The 23,408-nt window shown below is 39.0% G+C and overlaps 1 protein-coding gene across 1 annotated transcript in view; it reads left to right on the top strand.

Moving 5' to 3' along the window:
- LOC129730306 (protein sax-3-like) overlaps positions 1-23,408 on the top strand; it is a 360,003-nt gene that overhangs the window by 297,385 nt on the left and 39,210 nt on the right. Inside the window, exons 4-9 of the mRNA XM_055689524.1 lie at positions 14,650-14,934; positions 14,992-15,264; positions 15,323-16,600; positions 16,661-16,756; positions 16,817-17,057; positions 17,191-17,351. Coding sequence (XP_055545499.1) covers positions 14,650-14,934; positions 14,992-15,264; positions 15,323-16,600; positions 16,661-16,756; positions 16,817-17,057; positions 17,191-17,351 — 2,334 coding nt within the window. The remainder of the gene's footprint in view (positions 1-14,649; positions 14,935-14,991; positions 15,265-15,322; positions 16,601-16,660; positions 16,757-16,816; positions 17,058-17,190; positions 17,352-23,408) is intronic.

The following is a 23,408-nucleotide window of genomic DNA, read 5'->3' as shown; positions in this document are numbered from 1 at the left end:
TTGTTGCTACGCTGGATTCTTCCTGGCTCATCATTTCTACGGTGCATCGATCGTTGCGTCCGATCGATGGGGCAAGTTGGCGTTGGTCGTCTCGATGTAGTTACCCTGGCTGTTGCTACGCTGGTTTCTCCTGGCTCATCAATTCCCTGGCGCATCGGTTGCTGTGGTCGATCGATGCGGCGTGTTGGCATGGTCGGCTGGGCTCCTCTTTTCATAACGTCTCCCCCCATAAGTATCAAGCGTCCTTGTTTGATGTTTAAGGACCTCGGATAATGGCGTCATGGTGTGGACTCCATTGCTTCCGTGCTTAGGCGTATCTTCCTTTGTCTTAGCCGTCCCGTCTATTTCTCCTATATGTTTGGGGGTAAGAAGTTCTGGTAGCTTGGTGTGATTTTCCTTGCTCACCCTCGCATGTATTTTTCTGTAGAAAAATGCAGTGAAGAAACAAAAAAAGGTTAGTGCGAGGAGGATGACACCTCCATATGTTACCCGTTTTTGTGTATGGTTTAGAGATATTTGAATCTCGCTGAGTTCTTCTAGGTTCAGGATCCGAAGCATAAAGTTTTCTTCGTCATCTTTTGAGTAAGATGTGTTTTGTAGAGGTTTGCTGTAGATTGGAACCAGATACTCGTCTTGTTGAACTACGTCAAGCCTTCCAGAGAATGTAAGGTTGCGAATTCTAATGGTACAGTTTTCGGTTTCTACAATGGTGGCATCCCGTACCATCTTCGAGTTTCCACAAGAGTCTCTTACTTCAGTGTTTTCGGAGGTATCGCCTTTTACAATTTCATTGACTTGGAATGCTTGTTTCGTCTTTACAAGCGGGCATGTTGGTGTTTGATGGGTTAAAATTTTGTAGATACATTCGTCTTCCACCAAGTTGTTACCCTCGCATATGTCGCATTTTGATGTTTGGGAGTAAATTAGATCGCCATGCTTAGTAACCAGGTTGATATGAGTGTCGATTCGTGTTTCGTTGATTTTCAAGGTATGAAGTTCCAAAAGGTCGTACGTCTTCTCGTCTAGAATTGGTGTCTTGATGAGTATAACTGCTTGTCCTTTGCTGATGCCGATACTAGCTGTGCTGTACTGAAAAATTTCGTCTAAATAATTCAATTTAAGGTTTTGGTTTACAAGTTTATCGAAAATGTACATTTTCTCTTCTACTGAAAGAATATTTTTGTTTAACAAGCCTATTCTAGAAAATTCTATCTGTTCCTCGATGTTCTCTAAAATATGAATAATTTTATCTGTATTCCAAATAAGGTTAATGAATTCTAAATCTGATCTCAAGCCTTGTACTGAATTATATTCTTTTGATATTTTGGAGCTGATTTTTCCAAGTGCATCTGTAATGTTGTTGATTTTGTCTTTAAAAAGTTCATTGATTTGAATTTGTCGGACTTGGTTGCGGACTAATTTGTTTTCTTGTGTTTGCAATTCTCCTAAGCTTTTATGTATGATTTCGAGATCATCATTATCTGGGTTCCCTGCAATGATTTTAATAGCCGTTCCTAGTGCATTTATTAGTGCTCTTTTTGTTCTGTGTGTATTTAAACTCCTAAGTTTTCCGTTGGCTACTTTAATTTTTTCTACAAGAGTTTGTTCTAAGTGTTCAATTGTTTTGAATGACTGGGTATTTTTTTCTATATATTTTACGTTGTCTTCTAGCGACCTAAGATTGATTTTGTGTAATGTCCTGTCATATCCAGTTTTGATCCTTGCTGTTTTGATTTTGAATGCAACCAGTCCATTGCTGTTGGGAATTTCTTTGTATGTGGTAGCATTAATTGTGTGGATGAAAATTATTCTGAAAGGAAAAAGGGATGGTTTAAATGTTGAGTTTTTCTTTTTTTTTTTTTTTTATTATTATTTTGTTAGTTTTTAATTCGGTTTTTATGGATTTTAATATCATTTGCATCAGTAAAAGTGATTTCATCATTGGATTTAACAGTTGCAATTTTATAAAGGTTTTGATCTTTGGTTTGTCTTTGACCAATTTTTATGTATTTTTTATCATTTATATTTAAAGTTTTTGGTGTTTCATTTTTATCAAATTTATTCTCGTGTGCTTCCTTTCGCTTATTGAGTTCAACTTTTATCGCGGATTGAATTTTATCAAAATTTCTTGCGATTTCCTCGCTATTTGTAATATTTGTTTTGTTAAAGACTACATCGCGTGGTTTTTGATTAATTGCCGAATGAAAAGTATTGTTGTAAATGTCGGTTAAAATATTCATTATTTCGTTTAATGCCAAATCTTTGTACTTCGCGTGTAAAGTTCTGTACAGCTCAATCAATGTTGAGTGAAACCTTTCAACAATGCCATTCGATTCGGAGGAACTAGCGTGATGAACGACTATTCCTAAATCGTTTAGGAATCCGATAACATCAATGGATTTAAAGGAAGGTTCTTGATCGCACACAATCGTTACAGGTCTTCCAAACTGTCTAATGTGATCCGTTATTGCTTTTTTCATGTCAATAATGGTTCTTGTTTCGAGTGCAATTATATTCGCGAATTTGGAAAATGAATCAACGATTGTGAGCCATTTATGACCTTTCATGAAAAAGACGTCGATATGGATTCTGTCAAAAACAGTTTCACCAAAGGTACTTCTTTGTATCAGTTTTGGAGGTTTTCTGTCATATTTGCTACGTTTGCGAATATCACAGGATGTGATAAAAATTTTCAGCTTCCTTTCAAGCTCGGGAAAGAAGTATTTTTGGAGAATCTGTTTCTTATTTTCCTTTATCCCCCTGTGACCAAATTCGTGGACTTGTTCGATAAGTTCATCTTGCTCGGTATCTAGACGGATGTCTTCTAGCAGCTTCTCTGAAATAAATACTTTGAAAATTTTATTAGTGGAAAAATGTGTTTTATAGGTTTCTTGAATTAATTGTAGCAGTGAAACTGGAGCTTTTATGCAGTTAACTCCTTTGGGGTTCAGATAGTTTTTGAAGATGTTCACAATATCAACCTCTGTATATTGAGGTCTAGCAATTGTATATCTGTGATATTTTGTGAAAACCTCTTCATGAAGATCGGTATCTATATTGCCAATTTTAAAGATCAATTGCGTTTTGAACAGATTAATTGGTCTTTCCGTGCAACTTATAAAGTAGTCATCGCTAGTGTCCGCTGAGTGGACCGTTTCTAAGTCGTCGCTTGAGGTATTAACGTTGACTTCTTCGTTTGTTTCGGTTCTAATTCTTGATAGTGCGTCTGCAATGACGTTCTGTTTGCCCGGTTTATATTCGATTTCATAATCGAATTCTCCTAGGTTTAACTTCCATCTCACTATCTTGTCATTTGTGTTCGTAAGGGAATAGATTAATGGTTTGTGATCTGTCACCAACTTGAATTTTCGTCCGTATAGGTACGGTTTAAAATGCTTTACCGCCCATACAATGGCTAATAGTTCTTTTTCTGTTGTGCTATATCTCTCTTCGGTTTTATTTAATGTCCTTGATGCGTATGCTACTGGACGATCTTTTCCAGGTGTGCCCTGCGAAAGAACAGCTCCAATTGCGTAATCGCTTGCATCGGTTGTCAAAATAAAATCTTTGGAGAAGTCCGGATACATAAGTATCGGGTCCCTTATTAATATTTGTTTACATCTCTGAAAACATTCGTTGATTTCAGGAGTGATTTCGAATTCTTTATCTTTTCTTAACAGGCTCGTCAAAGGCTTTACTAGTTTGACGAAATCTTTGATGAATCTCCTGTAATATCCTAAGGTTCCGAGGAACTGTCTAACCTCTTTTTCATTCTTAGGTATTGGCCACGATCTGATACTTTTAATTTTATCCTCGTTTGGCCGTACTCCGTCTTTTTTTTTTTTAATCTTTACAAATTGAAATTCCTGTTCTGTTATATTTATTCTGTGATTATCTGGGAATCTCTTTTTCATCTGAATGGTCTTTCTCCCGATTTTTAATGTGTTTTTGCGAATGTCAATTTGAGCGTTCAAGTCTCTTAACGACTCATAACCAATCAATCCATCAAAGAAGTTGTGAAATTTAAAGATGAAAAACTTCAATTTCTTGTTGATTTGAAACGGGTCGAAAGAGGCCGATCTGTTTATTGAGTGGGTTCCTTTTATGTTCGTCACCTTAATTCCCGTTTCGGTTTTGCAGTTTTCTATATTGACGTGGTCTGGTGAAAGATAGTTTTTGTTCGCACCTGTATCGACCAAAAATTTCATTTCACCTTTCGACGTTGGAATTGTAATATAGGGTATGAAGTTGTTGTTATTCTTTGCCTTTTTGCTTTTAGTGCTTCGCTCACCTGAAAATTTAGCTCGTCGTCGACGAAGTAGTCATCGTCATCCGACTCTAGAACGGATTCCTCCAGCTGATTTGAGGTGTCAGGTTTTTCCTCAAGTTTGCTTTCGCGTTCTGTTTTATTGTCGTGGTTATTCACCTCGACACGAGATTTCGCCGTCCTCATGGAGACGTCATCGTCCGATGGTGAGCTTCTCGTTTTAAATTTTCCCGACCCATATGTTTTTGAATGGTGTGGGTTGTTGGAATTGGAGTTGGCAGGTTTCGCATTAAGCGAGTTGCCGTTGTTGTTGTAATTGTTTTGTTTCGCCTGTCTGTAATGAAAACTTTGTTTGTCCATGTTATCTATTGTCGGCTTCTTATTTAGCGTACGTCTGTATGCTGCATTCGCATACTGCGTAGTGATGGCGTAGGCTTCCTCTAAAGATTCTGGCCTGTAGCTTCTCACGTGCATTGAAAGGTCATCTGTTAAGCCATCAATAAACCTGGTAAGCGTCATAAGACTAACGAGGTTGTTAATTGCTTTTGTTGAATGTCTGTAATCATCCATCGTCGCTGCCGTGGATTTAATGGCAGTGTCGATGGTCCTGATTTTATTGTAGTACTCTGGCAAACTTTTCTTGCCCTGATTTATGTAGAATAGCGACTGGATATGAGACGTGAGATCACGTCTATCTCCAAAAGAATTTGGGATGACATCTTTAATGTCGATCCAATTGTTAGGGTTACCCGCGGCAGGATTTCCTTTGCCTCCCCTATGATTTTGTTCTTAACTGCTCTAACGAGTTGAGAGTATACTGCCTGGCCACGATACCGTTCGAACAAACCGAGTGTGTTCTCAGCGTCTTCGAGCCATGCACTCGTTTCTTTTTTATTACCGTTAAAAGTTGGTAAGTTTTTAATCGGATCGGGTGTCTGAAATTGCAGGAATGGATCATCTGCTTTGGCTTTCATTTGCCTAATGGTTGAAACAAGATCCTGCTGGGTGTCAGTCAGGTTTCTAATATGTTGAAGCAATTGCTCCACTGTTATTTCTTGTTGTTGCACCTGTGGTGGTGCATTTTGATGGTCTCCTAACTCGTCCAGTTCTGGTGCTGGCATGAGGTCTGGGGAGATCATAAGTTCACGCTCCATTTTAAATGAAGTGAGATTTGTTTGTTCACTTGTTATGGGAACTTAACAATATGCGAACCAGTTTTAAGTTAGATATGCGCTCACACTTGCACTAGCTTCACAAATTTATTTTGAGTTTCACACACTTCGTTGTGATATGTGGTTTTCAATCGGCAACTAGTCTCGATGAAAAGTGACGATTGAATTATGTTTAGATTTAGTTTAAGAGTGTTTTACTTACAGAAATGCTTTCAGCATCATCTGGAGTCTCAAGTATGGTCCTCTGGTAGGTTGTAGGTAGATGTGTGTGGGTCCTTCCGTCGCTCCGAATCACGCAAACTGAGTGATATGCGCTCACCAGTGGCTTCGCCGATGATCCGGTTATTCTCGATGAATGTTGCTCGGGTTGGGCTTTCGTGAGGTGCTCTGTTTCCAAGCGCTTTTATTTGTTAAAACTGCGCTTATTTTCACTAAGTGCAGCTTCTATTTGCGATATCACTTGATAGTCACTTTTGGTTTGTTTAACTAAGTCCTAATTTTCACTTGGACTTGTATTTTTTCCGGTTCACTTAGCACTGCTTTTTCCGCACTAAGTCTTTTCCTTAATTCGCACTTAGGAAATTTAGCGTTTCACTACTTCCACGCACTTGCCGTCGACTGCGCCAGTAATGCTCGAATGGTTACGAGTATTATAAAAAAAATATTTATTCACGTTTAAGACCGATTACAATAGAACGCACGCTTAAGACTAACTCGATATTCCTATCGCTAAACCTTTTATTAACTAAATCTACCTAGTCAGCACAACCAATATCGTTCGATGGGTCCTCCACGTTGGTACTCGTTGGTCGTGTCTACGTTGCCTTCCTGGGTTGTTGCTACGCTGGATTCTTCCTGGCTCATCATTTCTACGGTGCATCGATCGTTGCGTCCGATCGATGGGGCAAGTTGGCGTTGGTCGTCTCGATGTAGTTACCCTGGCTGTTGCTACGCTGGTTTCTCCTGGCTCATCAATTCCCTGGCGCATCGGTTGCTGTGGTCGATCGATGCGGTATGTTGGCATGGTCGGCTGGGCTCGTCTTTTCATAACGTATATATATATATATATATATATATATATATATATATATATATATATATATATATATATATATATATATATATATATATATATATATATATATATATATATATATATATATATATATATATATATATATATATATATATATATACACATACATACAGAAAATGCTCAGTTCGTCGAGAGGGGTCGAGTGGTATATGGCATTCGGCCATTGGGACCACTTTTATACCTTCGGTTTTTCCAGTGATTGCTATACCTTTCTAGGAGCAAGGCAAACAGATCGATATTCGGCGATAGGTCATTTGGTATGAAAACGCTCAGTAATTTAGTAATCGAATTTCATCAAAATCATTTTTATCATACTTGCCTTCTGTCGTTCTTTCCACTAGGAAAAGTCTTGAATGATTGGGAAATTGGGAATCCATTAATATGCTGTTCCAAACAAGATTTGAAAGTTGTTTGAATCTAAATTTTATTTTAGTATTTTTCCTGCAGCCCTCATTCATAGTGAGTGTTTCGAGAGGTTTAATCAATCGCCACCTTCTGTGTTCCAAAATTAGCACCATTCATTGGTTACAAACTGTATATTACATTGAAAAATGATTATCACATATCACCACTGTTTAAGATGTGAGAGTTTTCTTCGACCACCGAATATCTAAACGAATTTATTTTATTTTTTGTTGAAAATTGATAAATATTGTGAAATTGTATTACAGTGTTTTTGCCTTTCTCCTAGAAAGGAAAAGCAATCACTTGCAAAACCGAAAGAATAAAAGTGCTCCAAAAGGCCGAATGACATATATCACTCGACTCAGCTCGACGAGCTGAGCATTTTCTGTATGTGTTTCTCAGGTTCGGCTCACTTTTCTCAGAGTTGGCTGAACCGATTTTCATGAATTTAATTGCAAATGAAAGGTCTTGTTGTCCCATAAGACACTATTAAATTTTATTGTAATCGGATTTTTAGTTTAGAGGTTATGTATCAATATGTAAAAATCACGGCACATCATTATCTCGAAAACTACACAACTGATTTGAGCTAAATTGATTTCAAATGAACGGGCTACCTAATAACTCTTAACTTTTGAATTTTATGAAGATTGAACTTGTGGTTCAAAAGTTATGAAAAGAAACGTGGTCTGGAGACTGTTTAATCTCACTCATGTTTCTCAGAGATGGCTGGACCGATTTTCATAAAATTAGTGTCAAATGGAAGGTCTAGTTGCCCCATAAGACCCTTTTGATTTGTTTTGCAATCGGACTATTACTTTGCCTGTTATGTTTAAAAATGTGAAATCCAGCTATGAATAGGAACATATTCCGAAGACTACTACAAAATTAGTGTCAAATGAAATGTCTAGCTGCCTCATAACACCCTATTGAATTTTACTGTAAGCGGACTATAACTGTGTCTGTCTGTAATGTATCGAAATGTGAAAATCACGAAACTTCCTTATCTCAGAAACTTCACAACCGATTTGAACAATATTGATATAAATTGAACAAGCTAGTTAAGGGTTAACTGATGAATAATGATTGAACACGTGGTTTCAAAGTTTGGCTGCCCTATACGTTTCCATTTCATTTGATTATAATCGAACTTAAGCAACCGTTATGTATTAAATTGTTAATAAAACAACTATATCCTATTATCTCAAAGATAACATGACTTATTTGAACATAACTAGTGTCATACGAACGAGTCATCGCTCGAACTTACAAATTACAAACTTCATAACAATTTGATATGTGGCTCAAAAAGTTATGGAAAGAGAAGAAATTCAAAGACTATTTAAAACTATACCTGCTTTGATCGATATAGGGTAACGGGGGTATTTTGGCCCACATGCATATTTTGGCCCACCCGGTAACATTTTACGCATTTTATCTGATAATTTCAATGAATATTAGAAAACTATGCATGCAACATTGAATAACACACCTAAGAATCATACTACACTATAATTTGCGGCGAAAAACTGACTCTTGGTAGTGTTATTTTGGAATTAGTTCATACATATTCAAAGTCATGGCTGAGTCAACCCAAAGTCAAGAGGAAGTGGTAATATACAAGTCAACGTCCGGAAGCTATTGTAACAAATAGGTATGCTTTTGAAACAATTCGTTGTTGTAGTAACATCAATTAAATGTCATAGAAACAGTTTGTATACTCTAACATGCTGGAAAAAGTTGAAAAAATGATTAAACGCATGGCCGAAATATGTTTGCCTCCTTCTGAAGCAAACATATTTTGGCCATGCCAAGTTTTGACATCTCCCTTGATTACCGTTCGGCCGTTGCACGTGAACAAAGAAGTAGCTTGTGACAATTTACAGGTAATTACTTCTTAATTAATCACATTTAACTATATGAAACTGGATGAGAATGCCTGTTACACCGCTATGAGCCAAATCATTTCATTTTTTAATGCCTTAAATTTACAAAAAATCACAGCAGTAGGATGTTCTCCTCAAACCCACTATTTTTGCTCTGAAAATACCGATGATGATCTTAAATACAATTAGGGCGAACATTTTCCATACACGTCTCTAGATATAAAGGTGGGCCAAAGTAAAAATTTGGTGGACCAAAATATGTTTTTAGTACTTCGTAGAAATTTTGATATTCCTAGGATATTTTTCAATATATTGCATTGTTGAACGGTGTATATTAAAATAGACACTTAGCTTTTAACAATGGTATAATAGAGTCGATATATATGTTGAAAAATTGTGTTTGTTTTTAATGAACTGTGCGAACACTTCCCAAAGCTGGCCAAAATACCCCCGTTACCCTATGTGGCCTCAACATAATTCAAATGTGGTATCGTACTATTTGAACGTTCCAAATTTATTGATTCCTTGCGATGTGTTAAAAGTCGGCAAATGCACGACGAATCGGCCATAGGACAAGATCAAAGTCAAATAACAAATCGTTTGAAATGATTGGGTTTATCGAAATTCTCGACATCGCTTTAATTCTGAATATATTCATATTGGGTGGTATACGGTCATTTTTAGCAGATTTTCTGGCATCAATCTGACACCGGAAATACTCATATTGGGAGGTATTTAGTTATTTTGTTTGTTTTCCAGAAACTAAAAGTGGTCGTCTTTAAATTCAAAATGGGGTCCAGGGTCAATGTTTGGTTTCTATGCATCATCTCGATTACAGAAATATTCATATTGAGTATTATTCGGTCATTTTCGACTGTTTCCTAAAAGTTGCCATTTAGCAATTCAAAATGGTTCCTGAGGTTAATTGTTAGCTCATTGCATCATTCTAGTTCCTGATATACTCATATTAGATGGTATTTAGTTACTTTAGGCTGTTTTTCACAAACCGGAAATCGCCATCTTGGATTTCAAAATGGTATTTAAGATAATTTGTAGCCTCTGAGCGTCATTCTGGTTGAAGAAACACCCATATTGGGTGTTATTCGATCATTTTCGGCTGTTTCCCAGGAACCGGAAGTCGCCAACCTAGAATCCAAAATGGGATGTGTGGTCGATTTCAGCTACTGTGTATCATTCTAGATCCGGAGATACTCATGTCAGACGGAAATCGGCCATTTTCGACTGTTTTCCATAAAACCAGAAGTTGCCGTCCTACAATTCATAGTGGTGTTCTTGCAACATTCTAGCTCCGGAGATACTCATATTGGGTGGTATTTGGTCACTTTGGGCTGTTTTTCAGAAACCGAAAGTCGTCATTTTGAACTTTGAAATTGCCTGTGAAATCATTTTTTGTCATCTGGGCGTAATTCTGGTTCCGAAAACATTCATATTGAATGGTATTTGGTCATTTCCGACTGTTTGCCAGACACCGGAAGTCACCATCTTAAAATTCAAGATTGTGCCTGTGATCAATTTTTAGCTTCTGTGCATCTTTCTGGTTCCGGAGATACTCATATTTAATGGGAATCGTCCATTTCAGGCTGATTTCCAGAAACCGGAAGTTGCCATCTTACAATCCAAAATGTTGCCTAAGGTCGATTATGGAACATATTTTTTACCACATTTATATGTTTAGATTACAACATCAATATTTTTTAAGAGTGAATATACATTTATTGGATTGAAGCGCTCATGTAAATCTATTTTTACAAATAAAAGTTTGAATGAGAAAGGCTGGGTCTGACCGCTAGGTGGATTAATTTAGGTTTTTTAGTATACCCTAGCTCTTTAGTGTCTTCGGCCAAATTGTTAGGCATCAAAAAACCTACCATTCGAAGTCGAGAAACCTATGGTTTGAGCCATTTTGAGCTTTTTAGAAGAGAAAATGCAAAAAAGTTGGTTTTTCCATACAAATCTCCACATAAATTTGAATTGCAATGCGCCAAGCGGAGACAAAACCAATCGACTTCCGATAAATTTAGGATTGTTTTTTTTTTTTTCATGGAAACGAAAAATCTCAATGATTAAGGTACGAAAAACGCTTAGTGGATTCTTGAATTACCCCAGATAACTTCTATCCACCAAACACCAAATTACAACTCAACAGCACGGCTTTTACAAAGGCCGATCAACTACCACAAATCTTTTGGAATTCATAACTTTCACTCTGACTGTAATGGACAACGGTAACCACGTAGAAGCTCTTTATACGGACTTTAGCAAGGCATTTGACAGAATCGACATACCATTATTACTCTTCAAGCTCGAAAAATACGGAACTGAAACAAAATTTTTGGAATGGCTGCAGTCATACTTAACAAAACGAACACAAATAGTCCGCTTTCAAAATTCCTTTTCAAACCCAATAGAAGTAACTTCTGGGGTTCCTCAAGGTTCCCACCTGGGCCCTCTTCTTTTTATATTATACATAAATGACATTTCCTTTCTTCTTAAGTCAATACATGTGCTTGTATATGCTGATGACATGAAGCTCTTTATAGAAATAACCAATGCAGAAGACTTCGAAATATTCCAGAATGAAATTAATGTATTCTACACTTGGTGCAACAAAAGCCTATTACAACTCAACATTAAAAAATGTAATTCAATAGCCTTTAGCAGAAAAACAGTAACACCACCAACAAACATTTTCTTAGGAAACCAACCAGTAGAAAAATGCAAAATCGTTAGGGACCTAGGCGTAATCTTAGACTCCAAACTCACATTCATAGAACATTATAATACAATTATCAACAAAGCAAATAGTATGCTGGGCTTTATAAAACGCTTCGGCCACAATTTTCAAGACCCATATACAATCAAACTATTATATATTACATACGTCCGACCAATTCTGGAATATTGTAGCATTGTATGGAATCCCTATATTGCCACACATGAAGAACGCATTGAATCTGTCCAAAAACAATTTCTTTTGTACGCGCTTCGTAAGCTAAATTGGACATCATTTCCCTTACCATCATATGAAGCACGCTGCATGCTTATAGACATACAAGCACTTAAAGAACGCCGCAATCTTTCAATGGTTTATTTTATCAATGACATTATTTCTCAACGCGTGCAATCTACTCAATTATTATCACAACTAAATTTTTATGCACCCAGTCGTCAATTAAGAAATCGTAAAATATTTTCGGAAAATTCTCACAGAACAAACTACTCAAAAAATGGCCCAATAAATCGCATGATGCGTCACTATAACCAGCACTGCGAAAATATCGACATCACCATGGGCAGAAATCAAATAAAAAAACGACTAACTACTGGAAATAATGTATAGAATATAAGAAAACATTGTATTATTATAACTGTAGTCTACATTTGCTTGACGAAATAAATAAATAAATAAATCATAAATATCCTGCAGGCTTTTTTTTAAACTGATGCTGCGTTACCGCATAATAATTGTCACTCAAAATGTGATATTCGACAGTAAGTGGTTAAGTAGTATGAAAGGTGTCGGAATTAGCATACATCAAAATATTTCCAGCATACATTTAAACAAATTCATTTCAATAAAACATGGACGTGAAATGCTCCATCTTTTCCATGCGTGAGTAGGCACGCTAAGTTTTTTTCATTCCCTTGCTTTTCTTTTGCAACCATTGATTGGGGACTTCAGGCATATAAGTTTAGTTCATCAAAAATGAGTCAATCTCACATCTTGAAGATTATTTTCGCAAAAACCCTGCCGCATTAGGCGCTGTGTTCAGTTGAATACTAAAGAGAGCGTATTTGTCCCCACTGCTTTTGTTCTAGATGGTAAAAAATAAACACAACTAGCGACTGTGCAAAATAAAAACACAACTAGGGAACAATCGGATCCGAAAAAATGCAAATAAAATATCCATTTGCATCGCAGACGCTCGTAAAAAGCCGGTCACACAACGATAAACAGACAACGGTCAGGTTCCACCGTACTTACAGGCCGTGGCCGCATCAGTTGTCAGTGGGGGATCGATGTCCGGAATATCGAGCTGAGTTTTGTGTGCATATTTTTCCTCGTATGTCTGCATAAACTACGGCGCGCGCCGGAACATCCCATAAAAAGTTGTTATATTTTGCTACTGTTGGCTGGCCGTTTTCCGAAAACAGACTTTCCGTCCAAGCTATTGTTGTGAGTGGGTAAAATCAACTACAAAACTGTCCCATAGTTCAGCCCGCTTTATCGGATGTCAAGAGCACATAATGACACTTTTCCAAACTCTAAGAGGCCACACTGAAAATATAGTTTAGTTTATTCCACGAAAACGTATGTTTTATATACAAAACCTTTTGTTATTTTCTGCAACGAAACCAATGCGTAATAAATATGAAGGTACTTTCGTCAGAACTGTCAAAACTGTTACAGATTTATATTCGTATACGTAACGAAAGGTTTTAAAAATAAACGCAATCAATCGTACAAACAAAGGCTGCATAATGTAAATAGTACGAAAAATTAGTAAGCTCACGCAAGTAATTCGTACTAAGAACGCCGCATTATGTAAATAGTACGAAAAATTAATAAGTTTACGCAAATATTTCGTACAAAGAACGCTGCATAATGTAAATAGTACGAAAAATTAGTAAGCTCACGCAAATAATTCGTACACAGAACGCTGCATAATGTAAATAGTACGAAAAATTAGTATTATACGAAATCAAAAATAAAAGGGAGAAAGATTGATCATCACCGGTTTTGCCACAATGCGATTCTAGTTCTATCGATTGCGAGAGACCGACGACGCGCGCCTTCCCAACTTAACCCCAGAGACGTACAAATGTTCACGAAAGTTATTTCAATACGAAACCTGAGCTGAGCGGAGGTTATATGTATCGCGGCGGTTCTATCGATGCGAGAGTGAAGTTGTTTCAGAAACGTATAAATGTTCTCTACCTCATCGTGGAAAAGCAACGGATTCGGACCAAGTGTGAGAGAGAAGGAGTGGAACTCACGACCATCTGCTTATCAAAGCGGACTCTGTAACCATGCGGCTACCAGCTCTGTTTATACGAAATCAAAAATCACAGAACACCTTCAAGTAATTACTCGTTGTTATCCACGTTCATACGAAAGTACATTCGTGAATTAAACAAATTATGCGTAAGTTGCAATTCTATTCGATAACTTGCAATTCGAATGTTCTATAAAATCAACAAAAGTGCTGTACACTCTACGAAATCCATGTTTACGGATTGTGCGTGAGTGAAATAACGAAAAAATATTTGCAATGTGGTATATCTTTAATGAGTATTAAATACGAAGGTACATACTTTCGTCAGAACTGTCAAAATGGTTGCAGATCTCTATTCGTTTACGTAACGAAAGGTTCAAGAAATGAACGCAATCAATCGTACAAACAAACGCTGCATAATGTAAATAGTACGAAAAATTAGTAAGCTTACGCAATAACATGTACATTATACGAAATCAAAAATAACAGAACACGAAAATTTCGTTCAAGTAAAAACTCGTGCTCCCGTTTTTTTTGTTCGTTGTTATCCACGTTCGTATGAAAGTACATTCGTGAATTGTACAAATTATGCATAAAGTTGCAATTCTATTCGATAACTTGCAGTACGAATGTTCTATACATCCAGCAAAAGTGCTGTACAATATACGAATTTCATGTTTACGAAATGTGCGTGCAGAGAATAACGAAAAAATATTTTCAGTGCATCCCGTTGAATTCCAAGTTGAAAATGAACCACCCAAAGCTGCTCGGGGAATAAAATATGCGAATAATTTTCTCGTTTCAGTTCTGCGAGAAGAGTTCCGCCTGGAGCCGCAGCACACCCGGGTGGCACAGGGCGAAACAGTGCTGCTGGAGTGTGGCCCACCGAAGGGCGTCCCAGAGCCGACGGTTGGATGGCGCAAAAATGGACAGAAGCTGGACGTGGAAACATCGAAACGGATCCGCATTGTGGACGGTGGCAACCTGGCCATTCAGGATGTTCGGCAGACCGACGAGGGCCAGTACCAGTGTATCGCAAAAAATCTGGTCGGTATGCGGGAGTCGGTGATGGCGTTCCTGAAGGTTCACGGTAAGTGGCGAGGGAAGAAATTTGATTAATCGTTTGCTCAATGGGGGTTGATTTCAGTGAAACCTTTTCTGATACGCGGACCACATGATTCGACTATTGTGGAAGGTTCTTCGGTGACGTTTCAATGTCGCGTCGGAGGTGACCCAATGCCGGATGTACTTTGGCGACGGTCTGCGTCTGGTGGCAATATGCCTTTGGATAGGGTTCATATTTTGGAAGATCGCAGTCTAAGACTGGAGAATGTGGTTTCCGACGATGAAGGAGAGTACAGTTGTGAGGCGGATAACGCTGTTGGCGCGATTTCTGCAACGGGAACTTTGACTGTTCATTGTAAGAAGTACTGCTGATTGTCATCGGAACGTAGATCAAATTTTGTATTTTATTTCAGCTCCTCCTCACTTGGTGCTGCGACCACTTCCGCAGGTTGTCGAAGCTCCACATGATGCCTCGTTTGAGTGTAAAGCGGAAGGACGACCCAAACCAACCACCTTTTGGTCCATCGAAGGAAACCGTTCGCTAATATTTCCAGGAAGCAAGTTCGACCATTTCGAAACATCTCGTACTGTCGAAGGATTGACTGTGCTGACGATACCAGCGACTAGCAAGGCGGACAATGGGCTGGTAGTCGTCTGCAGTTCTGTTAACTCTGTAGGATCGATCAGCGTTCGGGCCCGACTTACAATCGCTTCCCAGGATGATCGTCCTCCACCAATTATCATCCTAGGTCCGACCAATCAAACTCTTCCGGTAACATCCGTCGTAGCTCTGCCTTGCAGAGCTGTTGGCAACCCAACTCCCATTATATCGTGGTACTTGGATGGAAACCCCGTGATTAATTCTGATAGGATTAACACGACAGAAAATGGAACGCTCATAATCCACGATCTGGACAAGGCAACCGATCAAGGTCTGTACACCTGCGTGGCTAGCAGCCGTAGTGGAAAGTCCACGTGGAGTGCGTACCTACGACTGGAGGCTCCTACGAACCCGAACATTAACTTTTTCCGAGCACATGAACCGAGCGCTTTTCCTAGTGCCCCTGGAAAGCCGCAGGTTGTAAATATCACCAACAGTTCGATTACGATTTCATGGTTACCGAGTATCAAATCTGGGGCTTCCGATATCAACGGTTACCTTATCGAGGTGTTCGCGACCGATCTGGTCAAAGGTTGGATACCCATTCCGTACAAGATATCTTCCACAAGCTACACGTATTCGCCGGTCGCAGCGGATGTTTCCTATACCTTTATTGTTCGAGCGGAGAACGACCAGGGGTTGGGGATTCCTAGTCTAATGTCGGACCCGGTAATTATCGGACGAGACATCAACCACGATGATGACATTAGTTTGAGCGAAGCGCAAGCAACTCTATCCACGGGGAATGTCGTCAATCTACTGGAAGCTAATGCATCCGATTCGACCAGTGTTCGATTGGCTTGGGATATTGTTAACGGTCAGTACGTGGAAGGGTTTTACATCTACTCCAGGAAGATACTTAGCAATGGAACCTACCGAACACTAACGGTGCTGCACGGTGGAGGAGCCTCGGCGTGCACTATTAACGGTCTGGAGAAATACACAGAGTATGAGTTTTTCCTAGTGCCATTCTACAAGACTATTGAGGGTAGACCTTCGAACTCAAGGACCGCGCGAACTATGGAGGATGGTGAGTTTGATTCTGGTATTTGAAATTGTCAAAATCTCTGAACTGGGTTTTTTTTTTCAGTTCCAAATACGGCACCTGTCAATATGGAAGCTGTACTGTTGAATACCTCTGCCGTCTATTTGAAGTGGGAGCCACCCGCCAATCACACTCTCAATGGTAAGGACCCAAATGAGGGTATAAATAAAAATACTAATATCGAGCGTCTCTCCACTTCAGGCAAACTAAAACATTACCACATCATCATACGTGGCTACGACATTCATAATTTATCGAAAGTGCTAACCAACATGACCGTCGATGGGGACTCGCCGAAGCTGCTGTTGGCCAACCTCTCCGCTGGGGTGACATATTCGGTCAGCATAGCTGCCTCCACTCGCGTTGGCATTGGCCCCTTCAGTGTTCCCTCCATCCTTCGGCTCGATCCCCACACCAAACGGCTGGATCAAGGTTACACCCGGTACGTACACAGACAAAGCTCATTAAGCATTTGTTCCAGCTACCGAAAAACAACAGCAAACAACAGTTCAATTAATATCCACTTTCACTGGCTTTTGTTTTCTCTCATTCTCTCTCTCTCCCGCTCGTAACAGGTATCCAATAAATCACGACTACTCACACGATATCCTCACGCAAACCTGGTTCATTATACTGCTCGGTTCGATCATTGCCATCGTTGTGTTCCTGTTCGGGGCCACCGTCATCTTCCGGCGGATTCAGTTCATGAAGCACAGCTCGTTAAACAGCATGCACGGTAAGTACTGCCCTTTTAAACACCGAAACAAGGCGAAGCTCGAGCTGCTGTTCTGTTTGTTGCTGGAGCGCCACTTGAAAGTGCCAAAGCCGAAAGTGGAATCTGCCACTTGTAACGTGCGAGTGTGTAGTGTGTACAATTTTCGACAATTGCACCGTGGCACCGTGGCCGCAGCCGCCGCGCCCTCTCGGTGAAAGCGAAGTGTCAAGTAGCAAATGTGTCACACAAAAAGTTACTCTTTGCGGTTCCTCGTGACCTGTTTTGCAACTTCTATGCCGGCTGCTGGATGCGAAGGTTGGAATGTGGCAACAGTTCATCACAGAGTATGAGTTTTGTGCTATTTCTACAATATAAAAACACTGGCGGTAATGAATAAAAGCTTTTGTCACTCGTCCGTCTGCGTGCGCACAGCAGAACATATTTGTGATAACATTATGTGACGAGAAATCTTGCTCGGATGACCTAGAAAAAAAAGGTTTAACGTTTGTCTTTCGTTAGTTTAGTCCAATATGAAGTGAAAGTATCGTTTCAGTTCGATAATCAATTATTTGAACTATTGAGTGGCAATATTTACAGAATCGATTGTTTTTGTTAACGAGTAATCCTTCAAAATCTAATCACGGGCCACACATCTTTCTACCTAATATTTCAAAGTATTATTAGAAAAGCGATAGTTTTTACGATTTTTTTTAATTTCCTTCATCGTAGAAAGTTTCATACAAAAATTTCGCTCCCATTTTGAAGAGTTACGAATCCAAAGAGCTTATTTATCCGTTTTTCTATCACTTTTCTTTGAGACGTTGTACTTGATGCGCTTTTTTTCTTTTTGTTTTTTTTTAATTTTTTTTTTGTTATTTTTAAATTTTTTTTTGTTGTTTTTAATTTTTTTTAATTTTTTTTTATTTTTATTATTTTTTTTCGCTTTTGGGCAGTAATCGAAAACAACAAAATCCATTCAAAACAGTTTATCGAATATATGAATAATAAATTTTTCAACATTTTAGTTTTACTAAACACCATCATGAAATGTCTCTGCGCCCCGAAAATTACCGTCTGTGTATTTTTCAAATACAGTGCTTTCTCGGTTTTATTACGGCTGAAAAAATTTACTGTGAGTTCGTCGAAAGCGTAATTTTGGTGAAATGATGTAAATTGATTTTTATGCAAATTTTGAGTAAACATTTTAATAATTTAATAGAAATGGTTCTATAGTTCAAAAGAATAGAATGAACGAATGAACAAAATACTACAAGGTATGCACCTAGGACACTCTATATATATATATATATATATATATATATATATATATATATATATATATATATATATATATATATATATATATATATATATATATATATATATATATATATATATATATATATAGATATATATATATAGATATATATATATATATATATATATATATATATATATATATATATATATATATATATATATATATATATATATATATATATATATATATATATATATATATATATATATATATGTGTCTCACCAGCCCCTGACGGCATGCCGAAAAATTGAAATACTACGAACAATCAAAAACTGAATACGAACCGGAGCAATGCGGTGACGAAATAAGAACGACGATTGGAAGCTCGGTACATGGAACTGAAGATCACTGAACACCCCGGGTGGCGACCGGTTTTTACTGGATCAGCTAGAACCCCGCCACATCGACATCGTTGCGCTCCAGCAGGAGAAGGTACGGAGGATTTGACCGCAGGGTTCAGTACTACCAGAGCGGTGGCACAACCAATTTATAGTGCTGAGCAGGATGCAGAGTCGTTGTGATCAAGTGACAGACGATCAGTGATAGGTTGTGTTCGTTAAAAATTAAAGGTCAGTTCTACAACTACACTATCCTCAATGTGCACTGCCCTCACGAAGAAAGACCTGATGTAGAGAAAAAAACGCTCTACGCACAGCTGGAGAAATTTTACCGTAGCTGCTCGCGTAGAGACATCATGATCGTTATCCTAGACATGTACGCTCAGATCGGTAGAAAAGACATAACCAAGCTAGTAATCGGCCCGCACAGCCTGCACACAGTGACGAACGACAACGGCCAGCGATGCGTCAACTTCGTAGCTTCCCGAGGAGTGGTAGTCCGAAGTTTTTCCTTTCCTCGAAAAGACATCCACAAAAACCACCTTAAGATCACCTAACCAACGTCCAGCAAACCAAATTGGCTATGTTGTCATCGATGGACGGTTTTTGTCAGACATTACAAACGTATGCACCAATCGCGGTGTGGATTTGCGCTCAAAACTGTCGACCGTATACCACGCGCGACATCGCCGAACCCCGCGGCTCAATATCAACGGTGGAGGGACCTGGTGCATCGCCTCTCGAAGACGACTGGTGACGCATTCGCACAGCCTTCGGGGAGACCGCATCGGTGACACTAGGAATGGAAGCACCGAGTGGTAGAAACGACTGGTATAAAGGGGAGTGCGAGGCAGCGGTGAATGAGAAGGATCGGAGGCGATATACCTGAGCAGGTCGACGAAAGATAACAAAACCGATTACAAACGGGCACGGAACGACATGACCATGATTCTCAGACAAAAGAAGTGCCAGCTGTAGCTAGTGCAGCTGTACCGTGTCAGTGATACGGGGAAGTTCTATGGGAAGGTAAACCTGTCTCGCAGAGGCTATGTGCCGCAAGCCGACATGTGCAACGACGCCGATGGAAAGATTCACACGGGTACCGGTCCCCGATATTCATGGAGTTCTTTGAATTATGGGAGGAGGAGAAACTACCAGACGATTGGATGGAGGGAGTCGTCTGCCCCATCTACAAAAACGGTAACAGGCTGGAGTGCCGCAACTACCGCGGTCTTTCGCTTATCAATGTTACCTACAATATTCTCTCACAGATCCTGTTTGATCGTCTAACATCTTTAACCAGGAAGTTCGTGGACCCGTACCAAGCGGGCTTCGTGAGAGCCCGTGCCATCACGGACCAGATCTTCTTATTCTGCCTGATCTCACGGTGGCTTATGATATTGTCGATCGAGAACAGCTTTAGCAGATTTCCGGATAAACTTACTCGATTGATCAAAACCACCATGACTGGTAGTTCTCTACGGAATCAGGACAACAAAGCTTCTCGCGGAGGACCTTACAGCTCTTGGAGTTTCCGAACGGAAGGTACTGCGAACTTTCTACGGTGGAGTACAGACGGACGACGAAGGATGATGACGGCGCACGAACCATGAGCTGAACGCACTACTTGGAGGGAATCCCATTGCACACCTGGCGAAAGTCAATAGGTTGCGGTGGACCGGTCATGTCGGAAGGATGCAGGACGACAACCCTGTAAAATCACTCCTCTTCGGCAACTCAGCCGGCACCAAAAATAGATGGGTGCAGCGTGCACGATGGCTCGACCAGATCTAAGGAGGCTTGCGGGTTATTCATGCTTGGTCGCTTAGCGAGTACTCAATTGCTTGACTTCGCTTCGACTTGTATATCGCACATGGAACAAAAAGCTCAAATCGACGTAATCCATACCGGTTTGAGGCAGCTTTTGATCGGATTGGTCATAAAATATCATTTTAAAAAATCTTATGGTTTGATGCATCGCAGATGTTTATCGGTTGGCTTAGCTCACACTTAGGTTTTTGATAGAGTTCTACGAGTACAGATTAATTCTTGCTGTTCGTCACAATTTCAAACATCTCTGCACAGTGGTGAATCGCTGGCCATCGGCCTATTTTTTACATTAGCATTACATTGTTTTCCCTTTATTGCTATGACATTCAAGTGCTTTAATCCAAAATTTGAGTGCAATGTCATGAAATCTAATTTTTATGATTATTCGAAGCGGCATATTTAAAAATAGTAGGTATATTACTTTGAACGCTCTGCAGATTCAATGATAGCTTAAATTTTTTTGGTGTCTAAGAAAAAGTTATTCGAAATTTCGTGCACAGTAAATCTCTTTCATTAGATATTATAAAATTTAGTCATAGTAGGCCTGACACTAAAACGAAAGTGATTTGTTGTAGAAAAGTAGCTTAAAAGTGTTGTTGCCGTAGTTTGCCACGGTTGTGACTACATCCGAAATTTAGGTAAAAACGTAAACTTTCAAATGCATACTTTTCACTGTAGCGCAAAACTGCGCAAATTGTCGCTTTAGTGAGAAACAGTGATGGCATAAACTCATGCAAAGTTGAACTGAGTAACACTTTCCCAGATTTGAATTTAACTTGAATCTGCTTCCTCTCGGTAGTTAGAGTTTTTTTTCGCATCGCACACTCTGATCGATTGAGTTTGAATGCGTGCAATGCATGCAGTGCACGATGTATTCAACGATGTAGGCGATGATGTGACGCGATGAGTTTTGTTTTGAGATCGAATTTATGTTTTTGAAGGACAACGCAACAAACAGTTGCCGCAGATACGTCACGAATTTCATCGCAATCCAATTTTTATGCAGTTGTTGTTATGCAGAATTCAATCTCAAATCTAACTCAAGTGTATTGCACTGTTAGTAGGGTTTATGAGCAATCGAAAATAAATCTGCAAGCAAGTTTTAAAACTCACTTGGATACGGGTGCAAAGTAACACTGCCTACTCTGGTGAAAGATGCGATAGCAAATTTTTTTTAAATATTTTTTTAAACTTGAAATTTTAAACCTTACGGAATACTTTCTTTTGGGGCTTCTATAGAGATCATAGAAGCAATTCAATAAAACAAGGTCAAATACCATCCAATATGGATATTTTCGGAAGCAGGATGATTTCCAGAGACACGAAAACGACTCTAGACGCCATGTTGGATTGGTATTTTCGGAATCGAATTGATATGAGACCGAAAATCAACTCCAGACGGGCTTCCGGTTTTCGGCAAACAGGAAAAATTCACCACATATGAGTACTTTCGGATTCAGGATGAAGTCCAGAAGGCTGAAAACGATCCCAGACGCCATTTTGAATTCCAAGATAGTAATTCCCGGTATCTGGAATATAACCTTAACCAGCCGAATATCACCCAATATGTGTACCACGGTGATCGGGATGACGATTAGAGACCAGAAATCAATTCCAAACGCAATCTTTGAATTCAAGATGGTTACTTCCGGTTTCCGGATAACATTCTAAATTTACCAAATACCACCTGAAATGAGTAGGGGAACTGCTCCATTATTCATCTCATTAAGCCGATATTGACAAAGAATGCACGGATTAAACACCAAATTCACACGAAATCATTGAACAAATAAACTAAATATGCTTACGTGCTCTTGTGGAATCGTTCACCATTGTATATTTAGTAAAATTAGTTACATTTATCCTGAATTTTGTAAAACAAACCATTCTTCACAACGCTTCCATATCCATCTCAAAACTTGAATCACTGCTTAATTATTCATCTCACGACGCCCCCATATTCATCACACTGTTAATTATGAATGAATCACATTATCATGAATGAACGTAGCCGCAGCCCGTCGTAGTAGGTTACCTAGATATCCACTGTAGTTGTTTACGTGCAAAATTGGTAACCTAGGTAACCACAACAGTGCTGTAGTTTTATGTCAATTATGTCGGAATAATTCCACATTATCAGTATGATTTTTTCGTATTAACAGAAACTGATTTGGAAACTTTTGATTTTCTTCGACGCAGACGATTTCCGGTCTCAGGGTATCGTTTCAATTCCAGAAATACACATACTGGGAGGTACTCGACCCTTTTAGAATGTTCCCTAGAAACCGGAAGGCACCATCTTGGAATCCAAAATGGTGTCTGTGGTCACCAGAGTTGCAAATTTTCACTGTCAGTGATAGATTCTCAGTTGATACTGAATACCACGAATATCAGTATCAACACGAACGAGCTGACAGTGATAATTATTTGCAGCGCCAATCAGTTGACAGTGGTAATGCTGACTAGCAGCATTACTGTGATTTCGCACACGCTATGTTGCTCTAGCGATGTTTATGCGGTATAGGATGAAGGTGCTTACCTAGTTACTCCATTGACTCATGCAATAGATTGGCTCAGATAAAATAATTT

The sequence above is a fragment of the Wyeomyia smithii genome, chromosome 3 (genome assembly GCF_029784165.1).
Source record: "Wyeomyia smithii strain HCP4-BCI-WySm-NY-G18 chromosome 3, ASM2978416v1, whole genome shotgun sequence".
Taxonomy (NCBI): Eukaryota; Metazoa; Arthropoda; class Insecta; order Diptera; family Culicidae; genus Wyeomyia; species Wyeomyia smithii.
This window is presented reverse-complemented; position numbering and strand designations above follow the sequence as displayed.